Source organism: Cetorhinus maximus, chromosome 5 (genome assembly GCF_964194155.1).
Source record: "Cetorhinus maximus chromosome 5, sCetMax3.hap1.1, whole genome shotgun sequence".
Taxonomy (NCBI): Eukaryota; Metazoa; Chordata; class Chondrichthyes; order Lamniformes; family Cetorhinidae; genus Cetorhinus; species Cetorhinus maximus.
Genome location: NC_135883.1, coordinates 116,169,863 through 116,188,645, shown reverse-complemented (window position 1 = coordinate 116,188,645; position 18,783 = coordinate 116,169,863). Strand labels below are relative to the sequence as shown.

General features: G+C 43.3%; 1 protein-coding gene across 1 annotated transcript in view; it reads left to right on the top strand.

The window, feature by feature from the left end:
* Positions 1-18,579, top strand: part of pex7 (peroxisomal biogenesis factor 7) — a 149,189-nt gene extending 130,610 nt beyond the window's left edge. The window contains exons 9-10 of the mRNA XM_078542342.1: positions 14,206-14,305; positions 17,718-18,579. Of these exons, the coding sequence (XP_078398468.1) occupies positions 14,206-14,305; positions 17,718-17,786 (169 nt within the window). The 3' untranslated portion in view covers positions 17,787-18,579. The remainder of the gene's footprint in view (positions 1-14,205; positions 14,306-17,717) is intronic.
* Positions 18,580-18,783: the final 204 nt, after the last annotated feature.

Here is an 18,783-nt window from a genome sequence, read left to right as displayed (position 1 = left end):
TACCCCTACTCCCCGTCACCCCCACCCCATCCCACCCCACCCCATCAACCTCCCACACACACAGGAAAGAAAGAGACACACACAAACACACATACACCTCTGTTCCTTGGCAACAAAGTTACAACCTAACATTTTTTGTTTTTTCTGACTCTGGCGTGGGGATCTGTGTGGTGGTGCTGGGGTCCTGGGCTTTTATATCACTGGGTTGGATTTTGACAGAACACTTGAGGAAATCAAGTGGAGTTTGCCAGCACAGCAGTGAGAGTTCTGAGAGTTTGCAGCACTGGGGAAATCCTCAGCTTTGGATGCACTAACGGGAGCCCTAGAGGATGGCAGGAATGGAGGAATCCTGAAACTTGGTAATGTTGTATGGAGAGAATCAGGGAATTGGCAGTACTGGATGAGGAACTTCTGGGATCTAACATCTCTTGGTGTGGTTTGGCATGGCTGTGACAATGCTGAAGGAAGGTAAAAGGGAAAATATAAAGATTCTGCTTTCTGTGTCTTTGCCTTGTCCTCTCTACTTATCTTGACTTCTGCCTATGTGACACCAATGTCTACACTTTGTAAGTGGCTACACTTTATAAGTTATCACTATCATAGATTACAACATAGTATTTAGAGCACAGAAACAGGCCATGCAGCCCAACCAGTCCATGTTGGTGTTTATACTGCATTTGAGCCTCCTCCCATCTTTATTCATCCAAATCTATCATCATAACATGCTATTCCCTTCTCTCTCATGTGCTTGCCTTGCTTCCCCTTAAACGCATCCATACTATTCTCTTCGACTGCTCTCTGTGCGAGCGAGTGCCACATTCTCACCACTCTTTAGATAAAGAAGTTTCCTCTAAATTCCCTATTGGATTGCTTCTGGTCATGTTCTTCCCTCCAAGAAGAAACATTCTCCCTTTATCCACTCTATCAAAACCTTTTATAATATTAGACACCTCTATCAGGTCACCCCTCAGCCTTCTTTTTTCAAGAGAAAAGAAACCCAGCCTAACGCATTTCTGGTCTCATCCTTGTAGATCTTCTCTGCCTCTGCCTGTAAGTAACCCTTTCTAGGGCCTCTATATATTTCTTATATTATGGCAATCAGGAGAACATGCAGTACTCTATTTTTTTAAATCAAAGTTCGATTTACGTTTAGCATTACTTTCCAAATTTCACAATCCTGGGACAGATCTCTTTTCAACTCACTGAAGTTACCCCTCTTCCAGTTAAATGTTTTTAAGCTTGATTGTTCCTTGTTCTTTTCCATCACTATTCTAAGTCTGATGATATTATGATGATTATTCTCCAAATGCTCCCTCATAATGTTCTTTGGTTCAGAAGCACTTATTTGAGGACATGAAGGATTTTACTTAAATGTAAGTTTGTTCACTCATTCCTTTTCTCTTTTTCTGGAAGTATCACCAAGAGCGGAGGTCTTGTGGTATAGTGGTAGTGTCCCTACCTCTGGGCACAGAGGTTCAAGTCCCACATCGGGACATCATAGCATGGTAAATAAAATGTTTCTAAGCCTGCAAATCCTTCCAAAATGCCTGATGGCAGGCAGTAAGCATGGAGGAGTTTCCTGATCAGCCAAACCACAGAAGGCAATGGCAAACCACTGCAGCACTTTGCCAAGCATAATGATGGACCAATCCAATGGAAGTCCATGGTCGCCAACACCCTCTTAGGGCATGGCTCCTGAAGGAGGAGGAGGAACACCAAGACCATTCATTTTTTACCTCCACATCAGTAGTTTCCCACACTGCCCTTGCCTCAGTTTCTCCAGCAGTGAAACCTAATGCATGGATTTGTTAAATTGGACTCAATAATTCAAATACCCTCCTTGCTGACCTTCTGTCCTCCACCCTCCATAAACTGAAACAAATGCAAATAGTTATTAACCTACAAGTCAAAAGAAATTATGCTGATACTGCACAGATCAAAGGTGGGGACAGATCTATACTGTGGTGGGAGGTTTTGGTTATTCTCCCTCAAGTTAGATATAGATGCAATGGAAAAGATTTGAAGATTGGCCAGGATGACTGCAGGCTTATGGATCTAATTTATTGAAGAAAACTTCAAGTGATTAAACTAACTCCATTGAGAAGACAGAGTAAGTTATAACAAGCTATATATCTTGAGTATGAGGCTAGAACACACAAGTACAAGATTAATTTCGCCTGCCCAAGGTCACAGATTAGAATAACCTTTTTCTTTGGGTATCCAGTATTTGGAACAAGGTTCCTGAGAAGGTATATGATTCTGGATTGAAAGACACTTATAAAAAGGTGTTTTAATACCTGCAGAGAAGAGGGTTTAGGGTTTTACATTTATTTAACAACACTGCCTGATTAGGAGGAGACGAACATATTCCAGAAAGAGGTTGAGGAATCAAGAGAAAGAAATTAAAGGAGTGGCTATGGGCACCCCACATGGGCCCCAGTTATTCCTTCCTCCAGTCCTACTCAGGCCCCCTCCTACAACTCTTTCTCTGGTACTTCGATGACTGTTTCGGCGCAGCTTCATGCTCTCGTCTGGACCTGAAAAAATTCATTAATTTTGCTTCCAATTTCCACCCCTCCATCACTTTCACATGGTCTATCACTGACACTTCCCTTCCCTTCCTTGACCTCTCTGTCTCAATTTCTGATGATAGACTGTCCGCTAATATTACAAGTACACCGACTCCCACAGCTACCTCAACTACAGCTCCTCACACCCTGCTTCCTGTAAGGACTCCATCCCATTCTCTCAGTTCCTTCGCCTCCGTCACATCTGTTCCGACGATGCCACTTTCCAAAACAGTGCTTCTGACACGCCTTCCTTCTTCCTTAACCGAGGTTTCCTACCCACAGTGGTTGACAGGGCCCTCAACCGTGTCCGACCCATCTCCCGCGCCTCTGCCCTCACACCTTCCTCGCCCTCCCAGAATCATGGTAGGGTCCCCCTTATCCTCACTTTTCACCCCATCAGCCTCCACATTCAAAGGATCATCCTCTGCCATTTCTGCCAACTCCAGCATGATGCCACCACCAAACACACCTTCCCTTCACCCCCCCCCCCCCACCCACCCCGCCCGTCGGCATTCCGTAGACACCGTTCCCTCCGGGAAACCCTGGTCCATCACCCCCTATACCTGAACCCCCTCCCACTGCACCTTCCCATGCAATCGCAGAAGGTGCAACACCTGCCCCTTTACTTCCCCACTTCTCACCGTCCAAGGGCCCAAACACCCCTTTCAAGTGAATCAGCATTTCACTTGCACTTCCCTCAATTTAGTCTACTGCATTTGCTGCTCCCAATGTGGTCTCCTCTACACTGGAGAGACCAAAGGCATACTGGATGACTGCTTTGCTGAACACTTTCAGTCTGTCCACAAGCATGACCCAGACCTTCCTGTTACTTGCCATTTCAACACACCACCCTGCTCTCATGCCCACATGTCCGTCCTTGGCCTGCTGCAATGTTCCAGTGAAGCTCAACGCAAACTGGAGGAACAGCACCTCATCTTCCAATTAGGCATTTTACAGTCTCCCGGACTTAACATTGAGTTCAACAACTTCAGATCATGAACTCTCTCCTCCATCCTTACTCCTTTTTTCAAATATTTATTTTTTAATTTTTATATATTTTTTTCCCACCTATTTCTATTATTATTTTAAAAAATTATTTCCATTCATTGTTTTATCCCCACCTTTTAGCCTATTTCGATCGTTTTTCCCACACCGTACCCTGCCCCACCCCACCTCCACCCCCCATCTGCTCATTCTGCTTTCTACTCTTAATGTCACCATTAGCACCTCCTTCAGCCAGTATCACCACCATCAACACTCCTTCGACCTTTTATTTATGACATCTTTTGCAATCTCTCCTTTGCCTCCACCTCTCACTGGCTTTCTATCCAGCTTCACCTGTCCCACCCCCCTTAAACAGTATATATTTCACCACATTTCTACTTCTCTTTAGTTTTGAAGAAATCATACGGACTCGAAACGTTAACTCTGTCTTTCTCTCCACAGATGCTGTCAGACCTGCTGAGTTTTTCCAGCAATTTTTGTTTTTGTTTCAGATTTCCAGCATCTGCAGTATTTTGCCTTTAAATTAAAGGAGAGGTTGGTGGTGCACATGTGCTGAATTTCAAGAGTATTAATGGCGTCGAAGATTCCAGAAACAGTGCTAGCAAATACGTGTGGTTTGGTCTAATGCCTGGAGGATGTTTTTAAACTTGCCATGTGTTGCGTGCAGTAAAGTCCCGTCTTTCGTGACTTCGTTGTTCACGTTTTCACTGACCCACACTTTGCACTTTATACACAGCATCGCCCATTACGTGAGCAATGTTCGTTCACTCGCATTTTCTTCTCCCTGCAGTGGTTGCATTCTAATGCTGGGATCACGTGACACGGACAGACACTCCTGTGACTTTCTTTTACAAATGGCTTTTGGCAGGTGCTGATTGCTAGTGTGTTGATCCAGGCTGGAACCTGTCTAATTGAGTCCCATTGAAAAACATGATCATTGTTTGCGATTTCGCTGTTTGCGAGGTTTTGTGGGAACATAGCCCCCCCGAACGGCAGGTCTTTACTATATGTCGCTTCTAAATATTAACTTCACATCAAAAGGTGAAGTACTGGAGGCAGTATGGTAGTGTGTGAGATTTTAAGATTCTTTAATAATGTTAGTCATCAGGTATATACCCATTAAGCTTTTTAAAAAATATTTATCTTCCAGTTTCCTACCAGATTCTAAATGTAGACAATGGAAATGATGAAAAATCAATTTTAACAAATTACATTTTGTTGAACATTACTATACAATTTTAGTTCAGCATTTGATTGATTTCTTGATACCCTCCTCACCAGCTGACTTCCTCTTCTTTTTAAAAACATTAATTAATCCAGAATTCAGGACCCAGGTCCTCTCTCCCGCATAGTCTTGCGAATCAATCACTCCCACCATTACCAATCTTCACTGTATCCCAGTGCATTGATTTCAAAGTCTTCAGTTTATTTCCCCTTTATTGAATGAAATCTAGCTATAGGTTCTACTTGCATCCTCTTCTTAACTATTTTCTGTGGTCAATGAGTCAGTAACTGAAAGGGGCATTAATTTAAAATAGCTTTTGAAGGAGGAGTAGATAAATATTTGAAAAAGAAAAATATACATTTATTTGGGGAAGTAATATAAAATTTATGGGGAAGGACGGGGTAATGGGACTAAATTGATAACCTTCATAGGGAACAACACAAGTGATGGGCTGAATGACTTCCTTCTGTGCTGAATGATGATACCATTCTGTCTGACTCTGGATCACTGCTGCTCTTCAGTATCCCATTGCTTCATCATTGGAGGACTGTCCTTCATTTCCTGCTGCTTGAAAACACTCAAAACAACTTTGCTTTTCTCCATTTTTTCCCCTTTCCTCAAAACCCTCTCCCAACCACCCTGCGCCCCCCCCACCCCCAACTTCACCCAACCTGTAACTTTTTCTTGTGTCCAACTTGGCATCCTCCTTCCACCCCCAGTAAAACATTCAGAGATGCTTTTCTACATGAGGAACATTGTATAACTGCAAAATCAATATCATAGCAGTATTTCAGCATCCATTGGGAAGCTGATCTACGTGCCAAGGTGGAGATTTCTGTGTTGCTTTGATTTCCAGCGGGATGGTTAGAAGTGCGGTACTGTGAAGGTTCTAGAACCACATTCTGTTATGCTGCAACATTTGTGTTACTCTCACTAGTAGAGGTAGTTAAATTACTGCTTCTATTTAAATTTTGTTCTACAGAAGGTTGTTCAGCACAGCTACTCTAGAATGTGTGGGTAGGTAGGAATATTTCATGAAAGTAATAGTTGCTGTACAGCACAAATATGAAGTCACAATACAATCTCGTACCTGGCCAGTCCTGGTGAGGTCCTGGGCCTCAGGTGGGTGCATTACTGGCAGCTGCCACTGCTCCCGGTGGTGCTGATAGCAATGAAGATCTGCCAGCCTCTGACTGGCCAGCATCTCTCAGTGAGCGGGTTTTTCCACCTTCAGTCCTGAGGAAGGCCTGATGGTGGACAGTTAATTCTTGACCGACATTTTAATTCTGCTGGACCTCCCCTACAGAACTGGCGGGAATTTCCCACTGGTTCTCCAACATGTGGGCAAAACACAAATACAAAGTGTTGAATCTAGGTTTTCTGTACAATGCTGTTGACATTTATGTGACCAGCAGCATTGTGCCCATCTCCAAGACCTACTCTTCAGGTTAACCTAATGGCCCCAGGAGAGGACAGAGGGGGCTTCCCTCACCTGCTACTCTTGCTGCTGTAAGATTTCCATAGCCTCCTCCTGAAACTATGGTGCCCTGTCTCTGTTAACCAGGATATCAAAAATGACGAACACTTTGCATTTGTGTTTTTCCCGATGGAAGTTTTGCCCACAAGTTGGAGAACCAGTGGGAACTCCCTGCCAGTTCTGTGGGGGAGGTCCAGCAGAATTAAAATGTCCATCAGGCATTAACTATCCACCATCAGGCTTTCCCCAAGACTGAAGATCCAAGGGGTGGAAAAACCCGCTCACTGAGAAATGCTGGCCAGTCAGAGGCTGGCAGATCTTCATTGCTATCAGCACCACCGGGAGCAGCGGCAGCTGCCGATAATGCACCCACCTGAGGCCCAGGATCAATGAGGGACCTGAGGCAAAAAGTGAGGGCGGGATGGGCGTCATGGAGAGAGCAGGCTTTTGGCACACCCCCCCCCACCTTAACTGACGGGTTCTTCAATCAGGCACTGAGTGCCTGACAAAGAGGGACCCCCTCACCCCTGCCCTCCCTCCACCACTGCCAGGAGGCTGCTGGGACATCCGACTGAGTTTGCTGGACGGCCTTCAAGAGGTGCGAGAGGGCCGTGCAGCTCCCATTTAATTCCTAAGTCACCACTAAATTGGAGTGGGCTCAGGGATAATTGGTGCCAATTGCTTGTTAATGAGCCTCGTTGACATTCTGCCAGCGGGCAGGATTCCTGTTTTGGGCCCTTCCTGCCCCCAACTTAATTAGGGGCAGTTTTCCTTACGCCAGGAATCTAATGAGAATGCTCCCGCCCAGCTCTCCCGGCGGCCCTGCCATCGTGCCTGCTCCGGCAGGTTCAATTAAATCCCATTCCAACAGAAATTCTCCTGCACCTTGTTAACAGATGCTGAATGCAATTCGCAATTCGTTTAACTAAATAGATAAGAGACCATAAGACCATAAGACATAGGAGCAGAAATTAGGCCATTCGGCGCATCGAGTCTGCTCCGCCATTCAATCATGGCTGATAAGTTTCTCAACCCCATTCTCCTGCCTTCTCCCCGTAACCTTTGATCCCCTTACCAATCAAGAACCTATCTATCTCGGTCTTAAATACACTCAATGACCTGGCCTCCACAGCCTTCTGCGGCAATGAATTCCATAGATTCACCACTCTCTGGCTAAAGAAGTTTCTTCTCATCTCTGTTCTAAAAGGTCTTCCCTTTACTCTGAGGCTGTGCCCTCGGGTCCTAGTCTCTCCTACTAATGGAAACATCTTCCCCACGTCCACTCTATCCAGGCCTTTCAGTATTCTGTAAGTTTCAATCAGATCCCTCCTCATCCTTCTAAACTCCATCGAGTATAGACCCAGAGTCCTCAAACGTTCCTCATATGTTAAGCCTTTCATTCCTAGGGTCATTCTCGTGAACCTCCTCTGGACCCTCTCCAGTACCAGCACATCCTTCCTGAGATACAGGGCCCAAAATTGCTCACAATATTCTAAATGTGGTCTGACCAGAGCCTTATAAAGCCTCAGCAGCACATCCCTGCTTTTATATTCTAGTCCTCTCGAAATAAATGCCAACATTGCATTTGCCTTCCTAACTACCGACTCAACCTGCAAGTTAACCTTAAGAGAATCCTGGACTAGGACTCCCAAGTCCCTTTGCACTCCAGATTTCTGAATTCTCTCCCCATTTAGAAAATAGTCCATGCTTCTATTCTTCCTACCAAAGTGCATGACCTCACACTTCCCCACGTTGTATTCCATCTGCCACTTCTTTGCCCATTCTCCTAACCTGTCCAAATCCTTCTGCAGCCTCCCCGCCTCCTCAATACTACCTGTCCCTCCACCTATCTTTGTCTTTGATAATGGCAATGTGATTAATAAAGTAAAGTAAAACAATCAGACTACATATTTTTAATTGTTAATGTGACCCATAAAATGATATAATAAAATGTAATGATGCTTACAGGCCAAAGCATCTTTACACAAATTGATGATGATTGTAGCCAGATGGTACGCATGAGTTAACTTCTTGATCATTGACTATTCAAATTTCATTGGTGGCAGGTGCTCAGATATCTACTGGTTGAATATTCTTCATTCAGGGAGCCTTGTAAAGCTGTCTTTTCCTACACTGCATAGCAAACTGCTTTTTTTTGGACCTAGTCCATATAAGAAAATCCATAACATGCTTTTGTACTTAACTAAATTGAAAGAAAGTGCATATCCAGCTGGCTCAGAATGTAAATGAATCAAGGGGAAAGGAAGTAAATTACTCAAATGCATAAGGAAAAAAATGTCATGAATCTTATGTCAAGACTTTGTAAGCCGATGTGTACAGCCGTGCGCACACCTCTCAGTGCTTCCAACCCGGGACTGCTGCAAATAAGACATGGCCCCAAAAGGCAAGAAGACTGGAGCCCCAAGGTTTAGTGCTGCATCCCTCGAGCGCCTTTTGGATGCCGTGGAGGCCTGTAGCCCTACTCTGGTCGCAGGAGGGGCAGCAACATTACCACTCCAGCTTGGTAGGCGATGACAGTGGTGATCAGTGCCAATGCTACACTGAAGAGGTTGGCCATCCAGTGCAGAAAGAGGATGAATGATCTCATCCGTGCCGCCAGGGTAAGACAACCATCTTATCACTCTAAACGTACACACTCAAGCCCATCACACCTTCACTGGCATCTCGCTCACTGCCAGCTCAAGGGACATCACCACTCACTCTTTCACACACACCCTCACATCTCCACCTGGCCTCACCTCCTCTGGAGACTGCCTCCTCAACCCTCACCACCTTGAGGCCACTTGCACAGATCAACTTGTGCCCCCACACACACCCTGGGATACCCTCCTTCCCCAGTACAGCCCTCACCCTGCAGCCTCTTCCCTTGCCTGAGGCCACTTCTCCCCCTTCCCAAGCAAGCCCTAGCCCTGCAGCCATACAAAGCCACACTCGCCTTATGGCTGGTCTGGCAGGTAGAGACCTGCATATGAGCCCCTCTAAAAGTGATGTGGTGCTGTCTGTGAATCCTAGCGCTGATGACTGCGAGTGCTGCCCGAAGCAAGGTAGACAAACAAACCTCGAAGTCCCGAGTGAAGTGCAGCTTGCCAGGCGCACGTTACTTATGTAGAATCACGCTGATGTGGACGGGCGATCCAGCGGTGGGGGGATGCATCCAGCAGGCTACCCTTATAATGATATGCAGATGTATTACGATGAGTTTCCTAACGTCCGATGGCAGGTAACACGGCCCACCATCGATGCGCTAAGCGGACGATTGCAAACAGGTTTCACGATGTCATGAAACCGATTTTTAGCCTTCTCGCCATCTTGTTCACTCACGCCACCGAGCATGCCCAACACCAGCAGGTACAGAAACCCCTGCCTATTGACTCCGTGCCCCATGAAGTCTTATGGAATCAGGTCAAGCATGGGTAAGGAAACGTCCTATTGATTACCTCCTACCAGCATCCCTCAGCTGATGGACCTGTAATCCTCCATGTTGAACAGCACTTGGATGAAGCACTGAGGGGACCAAGAGCATAGAATGTACCCTGTGTGGAGTACTTCAAAGTCCATCACCAAGTGTGGCCTAATAGCACCACTACTACCTGAGCTGGATGAGTCCTGAAGAATGTAACCGCCAAACTAGGGCTGTGGCAGAAGGTTAGAGAACCAACAGGAAGGAAAAATGAATTTCACCTTGCCTGCACCAACCTATCACAATCTCATCTGTCCATGACAGTATTGTTAGGACTTACCACTGCACAATCTTTGTGGAGACGAAGTCCTGTCTGAGCGTACCCGCCATCGTGTTGTGTGGCACTACTTCTAGGGGAGGGTGATCAACCAGAGGTCGTGGTCCACGTTGGTACCGATGACTTAGGTAAGAAAGGGGATGAGGTCCTGAAAGCAGACTTTAGGGAACTAGGAATGAGATTGAAAAGCAGGACCTCTAATGCAGTAATCTCAGGATTACTCCCAGTCCCAAGTGCAAGCGCGTATAGAAATAAGAGAATTGAGCAAATAAACTCGTGGCTGGAAAGCTGGTGTAGGAGGGAGGGCATCAGATTTCTGAGGCATTGAGACTGGTTCTGGGGAAGGTGGGACCTGTACAAGCCAGATGGTCTACACCTGAACAGGACTGGGACAAATATCCTCCCAGGGAGATTTGCTAGTGCTGTTGGTGGGGTGGGAATGGGAGCCTGAGGGCAAATTCAGAGTGGAGAACATGAGCTAGACAGTGAGCGATTCTGAAAGAAAGAAGCAGCACAGGTTAAAAAGTATACAGCACAGGAATTTGGCGTTAAAAGGTATATATATAAAGGCAAGGAGCATAGTAAATAAAGCCAATGAGCTGAGGGCACAGATAGACACATGGCAGCATGATACCATTGCTGTCACGGAAACTTGACTTAAGGAGCGACAAAAATAGCAGTTCAACATCCCTGGATATAGAGTTTTCAGGCAGGATAGAGAGGGGGATAAAAAAGGTTGGAGTGTAGCGTTATTGGTTAAAGAACCAAATTACAGTTGTGAGGAGGGATGAGATACTAAATGAAGCATCAAATGGTGGCATTTGGGTTGAGCTCAAAAATGAAAAAGGGGCAGCCACACTTCTAGGAGTGTACTATAGACCCCCAAATAGTGAAAGGGAGTTAGAAGAGCAGATATGTAGATGGATTTCTGAGTGCAAAAACAATAGGGCAGTAATCTCTGGGAACTTCAACCAGAGGGTGGTCGGCATCTGGAATTCACTGCCTAAGTTGGTGGTTTAGGCTGAAACACTCAACTCATTTGAAAGGTACCTGCATCTGCATCTGAAGTGCTGTAACCTGTAAGGCTACGGACCAGGTGCTGGAAAGTAGGGTTAAAATTAGTGGTTAGTTTCCCTTTTCTATTAGATAAAAGCAAAATACTGCAGATGCTGGAAATCTAAAATAAAAACAGAAAATGCTGGAAAAACTCAGCAGGTCTGACAGCATCTGTGGAGAAAGAAACAGAGTTAAGGTTTTGAGTCTGCATGACCCTTCTTCAGAGCTAAAGAGAAGTAGAAATTTCATCACATTTCTACTTCTCTTTACCTCTGAAGAAGGGTCATACAGACTCGAAACATTAACTCTGTTTCTCTCTCCACAGATGCTGTTAGACCTGCTGAGCTTTTACAGCATTTTCATGTCTCTTTTCTCTTTTTGTCTGGCACAGACACGATGGGCTGAATGGCCTCTTTCTGCACCATAACCTTTCTATGGTACCATAATACTAAATGGAATATGTTCAGAACAGATCAAAACTGGACATGCATGAGGTGCTGTAGATCATCAGCAGCCACAGAATTGTATTCAATCGCAATATGCAATCTCATGGCCCAGCATATACCTCACTCTACCATTATCATTAAACCAAGGGACCAACCCTGGTTGAATGAGGAGTGTGTTAGGACAACACGCCAAGAGCAGCACTGGGTGCACTTAAGAATGAGGTGCCATGCTGGTGAAACACAGGACTAGATGCATACCAGAGAGTGGGAGCAGCATGCTATAGACAAAGCTAAGCAATCCCACAACCAAAAGATCAAAAAGCTCTGCAGTCCTGCCACATCCAGGTGTGAATGATGATGGACAATTAAACAACTCACTGGAGGAGGAGGCTCCACAAATATCCCCATCCTCAATGATGAGGAAGCCCAACACATCAGTGCAAAAGATGAGGCTGAAGCATTTGCAACCACCTTCAACCAGCAGTACCAAGTGGATTATCCATCTTGGCCTCCTTTTGAGATCCCCAGCAACACGGATGCCAGTCTTCAGCCAATTCAATTCACTTTATGCAATATCAGGAAATGCTGAAGGCATTGAATACTGCAAAGACTATGGGCCCAGACAATATTCCGGCAATAGTACTGAAGACTTGTACTCCAGAACTAGCCAAACTCCTAGCCAAGCTGTTCCAATACAGCTACAACACTGGCATCTATCCGGCAATGTGGAAAATTGTCCAGGTATGTCCTGTCCACAAAAAGCAGCACAAATCCAACTCGGCCAGTTACCACCCCATCAGTCTACTCTCAATCATTAGCAAAATGATGGAAGGTGTCATCGAAAGTGCTATCAAGTAGCACTTACTTAGCAATATCCTGTTCACTGATGCTCAGTTTGCGTTCCACCGGTGCCACTCAGCTCCTGACCTCATTACAGCCTTTTTCCAAACATGGACCAAAGAGCTGAATTTTGGATGTGAGTTGAGAATGACGGCCCTTGATATCAAGACAGCATTTGGCTGAGTGTGACATCAAGGAGCCCTAGCTCCTTGAAGTCAAAGGGAATTCGGGAGAAAGTTCTTCACTAGTTGGAGTCAAACCTAGCACAAATGAAGCTGGTTGTGGTTGTTGAAGCCAGTCATCTTAGCTCCAGGACGTCAATGCAGGAGTTCCTCAGATAATGTCCTAGGCCCAACCATGATCAGCTGCTTTAAAAAGGCCTAGCCCTCCATCAAATGGTCAAGAGTAGGAATGTTTGCTGATGATTGCACAGCTTTCAGCACCATTCACAACTACTCAGATACTGAAGCAATCTGTGCCTGCATGCAACAAAACCTAGACAACATTCAGGCTTGAGCTGAGGAGTGGCAAGTAATATTTGTGCTACACAAGCAATGACCATCTCCAAGAAGGGAGAATCTAACCATCTCCCCTTGGTGTTCAACAGCAGTGTCATTGCTGAAATCCCCTCTATCAACATTCTTGGGGGTTGGGGGTTACCATTGACTAGAAACTTAACTGGACCAGTCATATAAATACTGTGGCTATAAGTGCCAGCAGGAAGGCTGAGAATTCTGCATTGAATAACTCACTGCCTGACTCCCCAAAACCTGTCCACCATCTTCAAGGCACAAGTCAAGAGTGTGATGGAATACGCTCTACTTGTCTGGATGAGTGCAGCTCTCACAACGCTCAAGAAGCTTGACACCATCCAGGACAAAGCAGCCCGCTTGATTGGGACCCCATCCACCACCTTAAACATTCCCCCCTCCACCACCACAGTGGCAGCAGTGTGTACCATCAACAAGATGCACTGCAGCAATTCGCCAAGATTTTTTCACGGCACCTTCCAAACCCACTACCTCTATCACCTAGAAGGACAAGCGCAGCTGACATATGGGAACGCCACCACCTACAAGTTCCCTTCCAAACCACGGATCATCCTGACTTGGAACTATCTCGCTGTTTCTTTGCTGTCGCTGGGTCAAAATCCTAGAACTCCCTCCTTGATAGTACTATGGGTGTATCTACACCACATGGACTGCAGTGGTTCAACAAGATGGCTCACCTGAAGGGCAGTTAGGGACAGGCAATAAATGTTGGCCTTGTCAGCGACACTCACATCCTGAGAATGATTAGTAACAAACATTCAAGTTTCTGTAGTACTGAAATTAGCACAAAGCGGTGAGCTGAGAGTTTGGTATGGCTACTGCTTTAGCTATCAAAACAAATGTTTGTAATGTTCACTGAAATGTTTTAGGATGTGTCTTTTCTGTCTCAAGTGTTCGTTAACCTCTGAAATTCAGAGGAGTTGACCACCAGCACAGGATCTCTTCTGTCTCTGATGCTAAACAAAATTAGCAGTAAATCTTATTTCACAATATAAAATGAATTAAACTATTTGCAATTTGTGGTACTGTACTTGAAATATCTTGTTATTACATGCTTCTTGAAGAAGTGAAATATTGTACTATTAACTTTATTCTTCATCAAACTGAAATACTTGATTCTTTTATTTGGACATCTGTATCAGTTGGAGCTTTAATAACTGAATAAGTTACATGACACATGGATCAGTTTGTTCTTTGGAGTACTGCGTCATAACTTTAAAATATGATTTTAAGTCCATTCAATTACTCTAATTGCATTTGTTTGCTTTCGTTCATAGGTTTTGGGATGTTTCCAAGCCTGACTCGGCAATTGAAACAGTGGAGCACCACACAGAATTTGTATGCGGCCTTGATTTCAGCTTACATATCCCTGGTCAGGTACGTGACTAACTACTTCAACAGTTGATCAAAATGAATTAATAGAAAACCTGTAAACAAGTTCCAGATCCCTGGTTTGGAAGAAATAGCAGACTAGAAATGCTGAAGGGAAATTGCATCATGAAACAATATAAAGCAACTCATTTTTTCAGCTCAGTACACCTTTTATTACTCCACAGCTAAATATAATGTTCTTCAGATCGCGCTTAATTAGCGCCATCAGCATAAAACCAACAGAGGAGATAAAAGGAGTTGAGCGTTTGGCTGCAGAGATTGCTCTTGTGTGTTCAGTTTACTGAAACATCAGCTGAGCTTTTTGCTAAGGCAAGCTTTTTTTTGTGAAATATTATTAGCTGCCTCATCAGCTTAATAATGTTACTGCTTGATGTGGCACTGTGCCATGCAGACCAGAACAGTTGAAGGTTTCATTCAGAGTTGGTGCTGAGATAGCTAACCTCAATTGGAGCAGCATACTGGGGAGCAATGAGCCCTGCTTTCTCCTCTGAACATTATCCATCAACTTCTACCAGAAAATAAGCAAGCATAAAACTATTGGGTTTGGGTGTGATGCATTCCACAGTCAAATAACCTGCCAGCATTTGCTAACTGGGCTCAGGTGAAGAATTACTATTTGAGCACAGTGGTAAGGGCTGTCACCAGAGCAAGAGCCTTGAGAAGAGGAAAGAAGCTACCTGAAAAAGAAAACCTCTCTCAACATATTTGGCAGGAGTATTCTCCCTACTGATGATCATATGAGCTTTTAAAAAGTGAACGCTTGAAAGAAACAATGTGTTAATTTTAGAGCAGGTGCTCAAGCCAATAGGACAATAATCAGCCATGCTTCACCTCAACTGTTTCAAAACCAAAACAAAGATATGAATAGGTGTTGAGGCAATGCATGTACTTAACTGGTGAAATATGAATGTGTGAAAAATGGTAATACTACTACTACAAAGAAAATGCAGCTACACTGAGGGTTTTATTTTGTCTGTCAACCTGACACAAATAGTGATCACATCAGATTTTTGTGCCTAGTTGGAATAAAGCTTGTGCATCCAGTTTTCTTCTCCTTTCAACTGGAAGAAACAAAAGTTAATGAATTATCGCTGTAATCTACAATTGATTTATCAGATTGTCCCAAGAGTGCTGTGAAAGGTCCCTTGGGGCTGAGTCTAAAGTATGGTGATGAATTGGAAACAGCAGCCATAGAACAGAATTAAATCAGTTAATGGATCAGATGTGTAGTGCCTTAATGAATTAATGGAGAGATTACCGTTGGCAACATTCACTAGAGACTTATCAAAGGGAACAAACATGATTAAGAAAAGCGTGGGTGGTTAGATTTCATCGCCCGCATTTTGTACAGTATAAAAAGTAGGCAAAGGGATAGTGAGCTGCTGTTACAGTCAGGCAATTAATTGAGAATTCAGATGATGAAAGGATGCAATTGTATTTTTTGTATTTTTTCCCCCTTTTGTTATTTCTGATCATGGTTTGTATTCACTTTGTTGATGGAAGGGGAGATGTGTGTAAGAGTGAGTCAGCTCACAACATCTACTCTGTGGCAGAATGCAAATTGATTGAATGACCCTAACACATTGCAACTCGAGCATTCATCTGAGATAACATTTAGAAGGAGAGATGGCATCTCGCTGGTTCCAGTTTGTTAATATCCAAATGAGAGATTAGATTGGGTTGAGTAAACATCCAAATTTCAAGAAACATAAATATTGGATACACATCTGAATTAAGGACCTCTAATTCTAAAGTAACCCTGACCTGGAAAAATGAGAATAGAATACAGGTAATGGAAACTTTGCTGAACAAAGGTTTATTGGAGATGAAGTAAATTCAGCTTCAGTGATGAAACATTAATTTCTTCCTGATCTACCATAACACAGTAAGGACTAGTATTAACCTAAATTATGGAAAGAGGGGGCGCAACATCACCCAGGATTGTTTATTTCAGTTGGGCTGATTTAGATTAGTTTTCTGTGGGGACACAATATGCAAATATGATTCAGTAACTTGGAAGCAGACTGGTGAAACTCGCCTTTGCAGATTGCTGTTTTTGGATATTTACATTCTTGCCTTGGAAAATAATGTGAACTAATGGTAGAATTGGCAGGCTAATGATTGCTCCTTCCACGGTCGTATTTTTATACCAGCCGATAAAATGGCTAATCAGATTATACAAAGGGAGGGTTTTCTGGGCTCCCATAAGCCATGCATATGCAATGATGAGCATGCCTCTGGGTGTCAACCCAGAATTCAGAGCCAGTGCTTTGGTCCCTGCTCACAGTGACTATCTGGACTGGGGATTTGAGCCCTGCACCTTCTAACTTAGAGGTGGGAATGTTACCACTAAACCAAAGGCTTGCTCCTACACCCTTAACAAGGTAAAATAGTTCAGATTTCAGTCAAAGCTGAAAGCCTAACAAGCTATTTTAAACATGGTTTCCCTTGGAAACCTTTAAGAGTTTCGGACTTTGGAGGACAGAATTTCAACACAGTGAGGGTGGAGAGTACCTCAATTCGTTCTCCTCTTAATCATCTTCATTCTGTTGGAAAAAAACCCTATTTTTGTAGCCTTTTCTCATAACTAAAGTTTCTCAACCCTCGTATCAGTTCAGTGAATCTCTTCTGCACCATCTCCATGTCTTGCCATCTTTCCAAAAGGTACCAAAAACTGAAAATACAATTCTAGCTTGAAACCTAATCAGTGATTTGCATAGATTTAGCATTATCCTGCATAAAATTATTGTTTATAAAAGCTGGGATATCATATGCTTTATTTTTACAGCTTTAGCAATTGATCCTCTCATTTTTAAAGATTCTTGTATCTAAATGCCTAAATTTCTGTGCTTCTCCACCCAAGTCTACCATCTACTGTACGATTCCTTGGTTTTTTTCTTCTTCCCAAAATGTCACCTCACATTTCCCTTTTTCCATTTGAGATCAATCTACACTGACCCCTGAGGGACACCACTATTTACATCCCTCTAATATACCTTTTACTTTAAAGGCAGCCTGATGCATCATATTTTTTCGATTCAATGTATGTAAAACCTATATATTGTAATGCAGTGTGGAACCAGTTTTGGGATGCTTAAGTGTTGTTTTTCTATTGATAGGCTAATCCAATAGAGTGCATTATACACGGCATCATTGAAAGATTGAAGTCAAAATATGCTGTCTAAAAAAATCAATTTTATTTAATTTTCCTTTAGCATCCCCAACAACAATGTAATTTTACTTATTAATTCTCCCAGTTGGATATTGTACCATCCTGATAATCAGTTTTGATTTTGCCATCTTCCCAGCCTGATTTGGTATCTTATTAACTGAATTTTTAAAAATGTAGTATTTGAAAAACAACTAACTCAGGTCTTCTCTCATGCTTTCATTGCAGGTTGCAGACTGTGCCTGGGATGAGACAGTGAAGATCTATACTCCAGCTTGCCTTACAGTTAGTCATTAAACTTGGCATCACTGGAAGATTTAGAACATCATGTCCTGAAAAAAGTACACAAGATTACTATTTGATTCATTTTTGTATATAAGCAACATTTTGGAACTCATACAAAGTGAAGAGTTATATTTGGTGAATTTGTAAAGCTCTTCACCAATATATATTCAACTGGATGTACAGTTTGAAGTGTATTTTGCATTGTTGACTTGCACTTGAAGGGAAAGAATAATTGAGAGTTTTTGTTATTTTAGTATTGTGCTTAAAAGCTTGAGAAATGGGAATGGCAGCCATACTATTTTATCTGTTCACATTTCACACCTTGAGAAAGTAGTGGATGAAATTCAATATCGGTAGTTATCTATTTATTTATAATTATTTCTTATTTCTAGTGAATTCAAATATGACATAGTACCTAACCATTGAGAAGGTTGCAAACTATGGACCAGTTTGACTGTACAGTTGAGGAAATGTGTTTGAATACAAATACTTGTTCCATTCATTTGGTTCATCCTCATGTTTGGGTCAGTGAAGAGGATCTACTCAAACCATGTTTATTTTCTCCTTGTTCCTTGGGGACTGGATGCTGCAGTGGGCTAGATGTTAGCTTTGCAGCCCTGGGACATGGTCCAGGCTGTTTTGATGAGAATCGCCTCTTTGCTGGTTATAAGGATCTGAAATTAGTTTAATTTCATCTAGTTCCTGATAGGCAAGGGGCTGCAAGATAAAAACATTGGTACAAATTGATACTCCCATGGCAATTGTACTTGGATGTGAGAAATTTTTAAAATACATTTTGGTAGAATGGAGTGTGTTTCTGTTTTTGAAGCTGTACCACATTGTGAAATGGATGACCGGTTAATCTGTTCTTTGATTATACCTATTACCATGTATGACAGCCACCCTAGAGGTAGGACTGGTGCCAGAATTAGCCTGTCCTTTTAATATAGGGCAACCATATAGAAAGCATTACCTTAAAATCTCAACCAGGCCTGTTCCACAGACCAAG